The sequence below is a fragment of the Alligator sinensis genome, unplaced genomic scaffold (genome assembly GCF_000455745.1).
Source record: "Alligator sinensis unplaced genomic scaffold, ASM45574v1 scaffold619_1, whole genome shotgun sequence".
Lineage (NCBI taxonomy): Eukaryota > Metazoa > Chordata > Crocodylia > Alligatoridae > Alligator > Alligator sinensis.
In genome coordinates this window covers 350,720-360,830 of record NW_005842134.1, presented here as the reverse complement: position 1 = coordinate 360,830, position 10,111 = coordinate 350,720, and the positions used below count along the sequence as shown (strand labels likewise).

At 51.5% G+C, this 10,111-nt stretch overlaps 1 protein-coding gene across 2 annotated transcripts in view; it reads left to right on the top strand.

Annotated features, from left to right (window-relative positions):
- F8 (coagulation factor VIII) overlaps positions 1–10,111 on the top strand; it is a 109,105-nt gene that overhangs the window by 74,193 nt on the left and 24,801 nt on the right. For both annotated transcript variants that reach the window (XM_025205942.1, XM_006025153.2), the window contains 4 exons: positions 2,562–2,727; positions 8,002–8,214; positions 9,284–9,512; positions 9,774–9,956. In XM_025205942.1, coding sequence (XP_025061727.1) covers positions 2,562–2,727; positions 8,002–8,214; positions 9,284–9,512; positions 9,774–9,956 — 791 coding nt within the window. The remainder of the gene's footprint in view (positions 1–2,561; positions 2,728–8,001; positions 8,215–9,283; positions 9,513–9,773; positions 9,957–10,111) is intronic.

Sequence of the window (10,111 nt, the reverse complement as noted above, 5' to 3'; positions counted from 1 at the left end):
CCCCCATTACAGGTGTCCTCTTTTTTGGACCTGGAAATATGGTAACCCTAGCAGGCTTGAGAATAAGATGCAGCAACCTCATTCATATCCTCTTCCCATATGCTTGGATGCTGCCATACCAGGAATTTTCCATAATAGTGATTATGAACATTAAAAACTAAGAAGCTAGTAAAGGCCAGAGTCCTTTTAAATGTTCATCCCCTTTGTCTGAGAATGAGGACAAACCAAAAGTGTCCCAGCAGCTATTGTGTCCCTATAGATCTCTCAGTTGTACAATCACCTCATGTTTTGCTGCTTAAAACCCAGTGAGAACCCATTGGTGCTCCTTGACTGACTGCAAATTGTCTGGTCAGACAAGGAAAGCCCATTAATAGCAAGATCCTGGTGGAGGCACACATTCATAGTTCATAGTTTCATAGTAGTTCGGAGTCAGAAGGGACCTGAACAGATCATTTAGTCTGACCCCCCCGCCACTGGCAGGAGCACACGCTGGGATCACACAACCCCAGACAGATGTTTGTCCAATTTCTCTTTGAATTTACCCAAGGTAGGAGCGAGGAACACTTCCTGAGGAAGTTGGTTCTAGATCCTAGCCACCCTAACAGTGAAATAGTGCCTCCTACTCTCTAACCTGAACCTATTCTCCAGCAGCTTCTGGCCATTGTTTCTCATCAGCCCAGGTGCTGCTGAGGGGAATAGGGCCTTTCCTATTTGCTGCTGATCTCCCCTAATGAGTTTGTAGGCAGCTACCAAATCCCTCCTCAGCCTCCGCTTGCTGAGGCTGAACAGGTTCAGGTCCCTCAGCCTTTCCTCATAGGGCCTGCCCTGTTGCCCCCCAGCCAAGTGGGTGGCCCTCCTCTGAACCCTCTCAAGGCAGGCCACATCCTTCTTAAAGTGCGGTGCCCAGAACTGGATGCAGTACTCCAATTGTGGCCTGGCCAGTGTTGCGTAGAGAGAGAGTATCACCTCTCTGGACTGGCTTGAGATGCATCTTTGGATGCACGACAAGGTGCAGTTGGCTTTGCTGGGTGCGGTCTGGCATTGGCGGCTCATGTTCATCTTTCCGCCTCTGTGCTCACAAGAGGGGAGCTCCCCAGCTTGTATGTATGCTGTGGATTCCTTCTCCCCAGGTGCAGCACCCTGCATTTATCTACATTGAACCCCATCCTATTACCATCCGCCCACTTCTGTAGTTTGTCTAAATCTAAAGGATTAAAAGAGTTAATGGAAGGATGGGACCTGCAGTGAAGGCCAGGGTAGAGAGCCAGCCCTGTGCATTAGATTACATACGGTGCATCTACAAAAGATGCTTTACAGCAAAGTAGCATAGTTTACTGCACGGTAAGAATGTGCATCTAATTGCTAATTGCAAGTAAATTTGCTATCTGCAAATACAAGTAACAAATTTACTTGCGATTACTAACTGTGCAGTAGCGCTCATGTAGATGCCTGACTGGGAGCAAATCTGCTCCCAGTCAGCCAGCCACCAGGGGGCAGAAGATTGTTCTCTGCCCCTGGCAGCTGCCTCCTGCTGGGGTGGGCTCTGCCACTGGAGCACAAGGGAGGAATATGTCCCTCTGCCCTGGCAGCAGGCAGCTTCAAGCCCCCTGCTCCCCACTCCGAGGTTGCGATCGGGGTGTGGGGGCTAGGAGATCCTTATTTCCCACCCCCTTCTTTGCCATTATGATCAGAGAGCAGGGGGCTAGGAGATCCTTATCTCCCAGTGCAAGCTCCATGACTGCAGGGCAGGTGCTTGGGGATCCTTATTTCCAGGGACCACAGCCTGTTCCCCACCCAGCTCCATGATCACAGAGCTGCATGGGAAACAGGCTCTCCAGCTCCTGCCCCGCAGTCGCAGAGCAGGAGCTGGGAACTATCCTGGTTAGAGGCAGGTCCCAGCCCTGTGCCCCGATTGGGCAATCGAGGTGCAGGGCTTGGAAAGAGCTGTGGGAATGGGGCAGGTCCCAGTCCCCTGCCTCAATCCACTGGTGGGGCAGCTAGTAGTGAGCCCCAGCTGGGCAGGGAATCCCCTCCCAGCTGGGGGCTCACTGCTAGCTGCCCCAGGGCAGATTGGGACAGGGGGCTGGGACCTGCTCCTCCTCTGCAGCTCTTTCCATTCCCCTGCTCCAATCAGGGAGCTGGGACTGGGAGCTCTCTGCTGCTGAGGCAGGGAAACATTGTTCTCACCCTGGCAGCAGGGAGCAATGTCCCAGCCCTGGCCAGGACACAGCTGTCTCTTGGTCCTGTGCTCCCTACCACCCCCTGGTCTAGCACCCAGGGGAGCGTAGAGCTCCCTCTGGTGGCAGCAGGGACCCATTGCAGGACCCCAGGAAGAGAGCAGTTTGCAAATCTGCTTCCACTTCCCTACATGTGTAGATGCCTGCCCGGGAGCACTTACTTGTGAGTATTTTACTCATGAGTAAATTGCTCCTGGATCTAATGCATGGGCAGACACACCCATGCTCAGATGTCTCTGAGCCAGGCCTTCTGCTTGGTGTCTTTGATTGAAGTCTTCACACAGTGCAATGTCAGGACTGGCCTGACCTCCCTCTTCCTTGCAGGGGTCCCAGGACTCGCTGGAGGAAGGCTGTTAAGCAGTACCGGAAGGTTGTTTTCCAAGAGTATCTGGACGAATCTTTCACTCAGCCTCTGCCTCGTGGAGAACTGGATGAGCACTTGGGAATCCTGGGGCCATACATCAGGGCGGAACAGGATGACAGGATTGTGGTAAATCAATTTGGAATCAGTTTTTCAGAGGTGATACTTATATGGGCTTAGTAGCAGTTAGTGGCAAGAATATTCAAATATTCTTGGGATTTTTATTTGTATGCTTATAGTACACAAAGGCCCCCACTGAGCTCTGGGCCTTGTTGTGCTTGCACTTGTACATACCCATAGCAGCACAGGGTTTCTGCTCCAAAGAGCTTACAGTTTAATGAAAACTGGCTGGAGAAATGGGCAACATAGGCAGAGGATGGGACTCACCCAGAGTCCCCCAGCAGATCAGGGTCTAACTTGTTAGGTTGTCCTGATAGAAAGAGCAGTCTTTAGAAAATCCACACAGCCCCGGATGTAATGAGCTTGCAAAGAGGAACAGAGGGCTGAAAGGGGGAAGGAAGAGACAGGGGCTCAGTATGACTCCCCTTAGAGGTGTATGGTCTTCGGATAGAATCTCACCCAAATCCCACTGTCACTAAAGATCCGTGCGCACTGGACTGGAGTCAAGTTAAGTAGGGAGTTGCGAACTCTTTGTCTGTATGGGAAATGGCATCACTTTCCCTTAAAGTGTTTTTAAATTAATCTTGATAAACCAGTGCAGGCACCCCCATGATACCTATTTTGGAGAGACTTATTTCAGTTTACCTGAAACTTGTCTCATTGGTCTTGAGCTAAACTGAAATTAAAGCATCCACACAGGAGTTTGCAGTGATTTGGTAAATTTGTATTTACACTTTTGGTCAAACTGGTACAACTGCCTCATACAGACAAAGCCTCAGATTGAACAGTTTGACCATATGAATTTTGCTGGCCATTGTGGGCAGCAGAGAGCCAGGCTGGGGCCCATTTCCAATGGCCACTGCCAGGTGAGTTCAAGCATGGTCCTCAGTACTGTGTGGATGGACCTGTGTTCATTACATGCATGTAGGAAAAGGGAGACTTTGGAGGGCAGCTTAATATCCAGGAGGGGGATGCAGCATCATCCTGAAATTTCACAGATTTCATAGACATTAGGGGTCGAAGGGACGTCGGAAGATCATTGGATCCAGCCCCATGCCCCAGGGGCAAGAAGTCAGCTAGGGTCAAAGGATCCAAGCAAAATAAGTGTCCAAATGTTTCTTAAAATAGTCCAGAGTAGGTGCTTGCACCAACTCTGGAGGGAGTCTATTCCAGGCCTTGGGGGCTCGGACACTAAAGAAGTTTTTCCTTATGTCCAGCGTAAAACGGCCTTGGAGGAGTTTGTGACCATTGACCTTTGTCATCCCTTAGGGCACTCTGGTGAACAGACATTCCCCCAGATCCTGATGCATACCCCTTATGTACTTGTAGGCAGCCACCAGGTCACCCCTGAGCCTATGCTTTTCCAGGCTGAAGAGTCCCATGGCTCTCAGCCTCTCATCATAAGGCCTATTCTCCTGCCCTCTGATCATGCGTGTGGCTCAGCTTTGGACTCTCTCAAGCTTCTCCACATCCTTCTTGAATTGTGGAGCCCAGAATTGGATGCAGTACTCCAGCTGTGGTGTTACCAAGGCCGAGTACAACGGGAGAATGACATCCTGAGATTTGCTTGAGAAGCATCTATGCATGCAAGCCAGCTTGTCGAGAATGGTCTCTGATATTTTTTTCTATAATCTTTCCAGAGATTGAGGTCAAGCTGATTGGCCTGTAGTTCCCCGGATCTACTTTCCTCCCTTTCTTGAAGATGGGCACCACATTGGCCTTCTTCCAATCTTCAGGTACTCCACCTGAGTGCCACGAGTTTTCAAATATCTTTGCTAGTGGCTAGGCTATGATGCCTGCCAGGTCCTTAAGTACTCAGGCATGAATGGCACATGCCCCCGGTGGCTCAGGTCGGCAACCACCCGCAGCCACCACCGTCAATTGTGGACTGCCTGCAGATGCCACTGGCGGTGTGGGCAGCAGGGTGGTGAGTGGTGACTGCTCGCAGTCTGCCTGCAGGGGGTGCACTTCCACACTCAGGGGGTGCACATGCACCTGCATGTACCCCCTACGCATTGCCCCTGTACTCGGGGGTGCAGTCTGTCAGGACCAGCTGAGTTGAAGGTGTTCAACCTCTCAAGGTGCTCCTTTACAAGGTCTACACTGATGACGAGTATAAACTCACCCTCACCCTGCATCATGCTAGGCAGAGCGGTCCCTTTGGGCTGATGAAAAACTGACACGAAGTCCCTATTAAGCAGGTTGTTTTTTTCCTGGGTGCCGGTTGTCAGTTGTCCCATTTGGTTTAGCAGGGGTCCAATGTTACCCTTGCTTTTCTTCCAACTCCCCACATATCTGAAAAAGGACTTTTTATTGTCCTTGATGTGTGTAGTCATTTGGAGTTCGGTTGTAGCCTTGGCTTTCCTGGTTCACTCCCTACAGGTATGGACCAGTACAGAATACTCCTCCTTTCTGGTGATTCCTGTCTTCCATCCTTTATAAGCCTCTCTTTAGGCGTAGGAGGTCCACGAGTTCCCTGCTGAGCCAAGGGGGCTGCTGTGCTCTTTTGCTACTTTTCTTCCGAGATGGGATGGACTCCCCTCCCTGTTGAGTCATGGCCCCTTAGGGCCTTGACAACAAGCCTCTTGAGCTTATCAAAGTCAGCTTTCCTGAAGTTGAGGACTTCTGCATTGCTGACTGACTTGCCAGCTTTGCGATGGATAATAAAAGTGATCAGCTCATGGTCACAGTCTCCCAGTTTTCCTTCGATTCTTAGGTCACTGACTAGATCACCCCCTTTAGCCAGTACCAGGTCCAGCAGTGCTTTACCTCTTGTCAGTCCACAGACTTCTTGAGTGAGGTAGAGCTTGTGCACATGAGGAAGCTTTGTGACCATTCGGATTTGGCCGAGTGCTCTTCCCATGAGATGTCGGGGTGGTTAAAGTCTCTCGTGACAACCATGCACTGAGAGTGTGCAGCCTCAGCCAGTTCCCTGGCAAATTCCTGGTTGAGCTTTTGTTCTTGGTTTGGAGGTCTGTAGTAGACTCCTACCATTATGCCCCCTGTGCCACATTCCCCATGTATTTTAACCCAGAGGGTCTCTAGTCGTCCTCCCTAGGTGCCAATGTCAGCCTGCAGGGATGGGTAGCTTTCCTTGACATAGAGGATTACACCTCTACCCCTTTTTTCTGCATGATCTCTCCTGTACAGGGTATAGCCATCTATACCTGTGGCCCAGTCATAGGTGGAGTCCCAACAGGTCTCTGTTATCCCTATGAGATCATAGTCATTCTTGTTTAGCAGGAGGACCAGTGCCTCCTGTTTGTTTCCCAAGCTCCTGGCATTGGTGTACTGACACGTAAGCGTCCCATTGGAAGCCCTAGGCTTCCTTGCACTCCCAGGAGGACACCGTTCCAGGGCTGGGGTAGGAGTGGATTCCCTTGGGTGCCCTGTCCTGCTGGTTTTATAGTGATTGCCTAGTGGGCTTGCTTTGGCGGTTGTCCACCCATCCCCTGGCAGGCTTAGTTTAAAGCCCGGTCAAGCAGGTCAGCCATTCTGGCTGAGAAGAGCTTCTTCCCCAGTGCAGTGAGGTAGAGGCCATCTCTTCCCAGCAGACCACTGCCTCTCTCACCAAAGATTGAACTGTGATCGTGGAAGCCAAAGCCTTCACGATGACACCAGCGCCGCAGTCTTTAGTTGACTACCTCAATCTGTCTCTCCCTCCTCAGCCCATGACTCGTAACCGGGAGGATCAAGGAAAAAACCACCTGCACCCCTAAGCTCCTGAGCTCCGCTACCAGAGCCCTGTAGCCACTCACGACCTGGCTGGGATTGCTCCAAGCCATGTCATTCATGCCTACATGGATAAGGAGCTTATGGTCGGAGGGCTGGATAAGCTTTGGGATCCTCTCCACTATGTCCCAGATGCAGGCCCCCGGCAGGCAGCAGACCTCCTGGGCTAAGGGGGCGGGGCAGCAGATTGCACCCCCAATCCCCCTCAGGAGGCAGTCTCCCACAACGACCACTCTGCGTGTGGTCTTAGGGAGAGCAGGGACGGTAGCTGTGAGTGGTCCTCCCTTGCCTGCAGGAGCTGGCAGCTCAGCAGGCTCTACTGGGGCTGCAAGAGGTTCATACCTGTTGCAGAGCTCCAGAAGGGAGGGGACCCTGGTGCAGCGAGCCTTGGGGCCGTTGACCACCTTGGTCCAAACCCCTGGCTGGACAGTGTGGGAGATCTTCAAGTCTTCCCTTGTCCTGCAAGATGATCTTGGTTGACCCTTGGCCTTCTTGGGGTAAGGGGCCTGGCAGTAGGAGTCAATCTCCTGCTCACCATCCCTGATGGCACGCAGTCTCTGGACTACGGTCTGGAGCTCCTCTGTCTGATGCCTCAGAGTCTCCAAAGTGGAGCAGACCTTGCAAGGGGCGGTGGCCATGCTCCCAGTCCCATGTGCCTGGAGTCATGCCAGGCAGCCCCCGCAGCCGAGAGCTGGAGGCTCGGTCTGCGCAGAGCCCAAAACCGTGGGCTCCGTCTGGGTGGAGAGCTCAGAGGTGCCGGGGGCGAGGTCTCCTCAGGGTGCAGTGTGTGGCCATCTGCATTGTACCAGTGCTAGTCTGGCTACTGCTGTGCTAGCCTTCCCTCAGGGCTCACTGTCAGGGTCTCGGGGCCCTCCTGCTCGCCCTCCTGCACGAACTCCTGCACTAACTTGTGTGTAGGGCCTAGAAGTGCGCCTGTTTGTGCGTCCTGGTCGCATGGCTCCCTGGGCGGCTGGGCAAAGTAGGAGCTGGGGCGGGGGGGTGCTGACCCTCCTTGGCTCCTTTCAGCTCCCCCGCAGCTGACTAGGTCCCTCCCACGCTGTGGGCCTCACCTACCTCTGGCTGCGCTGCGGGTCCATGGGGGTCCCTGGGCTCAACAGGGGCACAGTGGGCTTCTGCCTGTGTGTCTCATGCTGGAGCCAGGATGGCAGAGGAGCAAGGTGCCAAAGGCCTGATAGAAGCAAAAAAAAAGGCAGTGGGAAGGGGTGACCTGCATCTGGATGGCACAACAGGTTCAAATCTGACCACGTAGAGAATAAGCATCCTGCCTGTGGAGATGCCTGTACTTTTCCCAGTGACTCCAGCAGGAGATGCCCACACACAGCTGAGATCAGGGTCAGGCCCACTGAACTTTCCCTAAAGAAGAGCAGCAGGATGGGTCTGGCGTACAGGCAGAGGCTGTGAGGGGAGCAGAATAACCAGTGCCTCCTTAGTGAGAGGCATCTCCCATGCCCCTTGCCTTGGGCTCATGTCCTTTGTCCCACACTAGGCACTTCATGCCTCTCTTTTCTTCTGCTCCCTCCCATCATGTAGGTTAAGTTCAAGAACCTGGCTTCCCGGCCTTACTCCCTCCATTCCAACCTCCAGCCCTACACGGAGGGCTCAGTGGAAGATAAGACACGCAACAAGGAGGCAGTGCAGCCTGGCGAGCTCCGGGAATACTCTTGGAAGGTGCCTTCCCAGATGGCACCCAGTCGCAATGAGTTTGACTGCAAGGCATGGGCCTACTTTTCCAACACCAACCTGGTAGGTGGAGAACCTCGGCATGAGGAACCTATGCTGCCTCAGCCACAATTCTAGCCCCCCTCCTCCATGCCAGCCCCAGGGGGCTGGTGGGCATACTCTGTGCCTGGCAAACCCTAAAGCTACAAGATATTTCTTTGACATTGATGGAGCTTTTTGTCCTGAGAGAGCAGGGTTGGGGTGAAGCACACATTGCACAAACCCTGCCTAACACTGATAAATACTAACAGCAGTTCTCACAGTATTGGGGTTGGAGCAGGGGGTGAAAAACAGAAGAACTGCCATACCAGGTCAAGCCCAAGGTCCAACTAGCCTTATAGCTTGTCTCGAAAAGTGTCAAGAAGTAGCTTATAGGAAGAGTGTTAGAAGCAAGGTATTTGTAGAGTGATCCATCTCTTGTCACATGCTTCCAGACACCAACAATCATAGGGTTAAGACTGTAGGGCAGAGTGACACCTGAGAGACTGACTGGTTTGGAGAGGCATGTGCTTTTGCAGGCAACAACTTACTTCATCAGATGCAGTGTTTCGCATCCCTGACTGTTGTGTTTAATAGCCGGCAGGGCCCAACCTCCATACATTTGTCTAATGCTTTTATAAACCTGGTTATATTTTTGTAATGTGTTTCATAAGTGAATGATGCCTTTTATAAAGAAGTATTTCCTTTTCTTTGTTTTTAACCTGCTTTTGGATAATTTCATAGGGTGCCCCCTAGTTCTTGTACAAAAGACAGAGAGAATAACAATTCACTTTATTCACATGGTTCATGATTCCTTAGCTATCTATCATGCCCCTTCAGTCATTTCCTTTCCCACCTTTTCAGTCTCCCCCCACATAGAAGCGGTTTCATATCCTTGAACATCTTTGTTGCCCCTCTCTGTACCTCTTCTTATTCCCCAATCTCCTTTTTTGAGATTTGGTGACCAGGACTGCTGACAACAGAGCACCATAGACTTATATCATGGCATAGTGGAGATTCCTGTTTGGTTTTAAGTTCCTTTACTAATGCATCCATGGTAAGACTGAGATAAGCTCTCCATTCACATTACATTTTGTTTTTTATCCCTGCCCAGGAGAAGGATCTGCACTCTGGCTTGATTGGGCCACTGATTATCTGCCGCCCTGGTGTCCTGAGCTCTGCCTTTGGACGGCAGTTGACCGTGCAGGAATTCTCTCTGCTATTCACCATCTTTGATGAGACAAAAAGCTGGTACTTCACCGAGAACATGGAGAGGAACTGCCAGCCCCCTTGCCAGGTCCGACCAGATGATCCTGTTTTCAAAAGGAACCACTCCTTCCATGGTAAGAACTCCTGCTCCTCCCACTGTCTGCCAAGAGGCTCATGTACCAGAACAGAAATGCTGCATTAGATGATTTTTAAAGCAGTATCTGTTTGAGCTTTAGTTCAATGGCTTCAGAGTCATCTGTCTTTCCCATCACCTTGTTTCTGTCCCAAGAGTGAACTATGCCATTATCCCAACCCTCTCCATTGTGGCTGCTGCTGAGTAGAAACTTTAACCACTCCCTTATCCACTGTGTTGCAACTGTGGTCTTTTCCTCTAGCTATCAATGGCTACATGATGGACACACTGCCTGGGTTGGCAGTGGCTCAACACCAAAGGGTCCGATGGCATCTACTGAATATGGGCAGCACTGAGGACATCCATTCAGTCCATTTCCATGGGCAGCTCTTCAGTGTCAAGACAAACCAGGAGTATTCAATGGGAATCTACAACCTTTATCCTGGTAAGAGATGACAAGGGTGCAGGAAACTGACCTCACTCTCAAAATTACCCTATGAGCATTTGTCAGCTGGAAAAGACTGACATAGATTCATAGATGCTAGGGTCGGAAGGGACCTCAATAGATCATTGAGTCCGACCCCCTGCATAGGCAGGAAA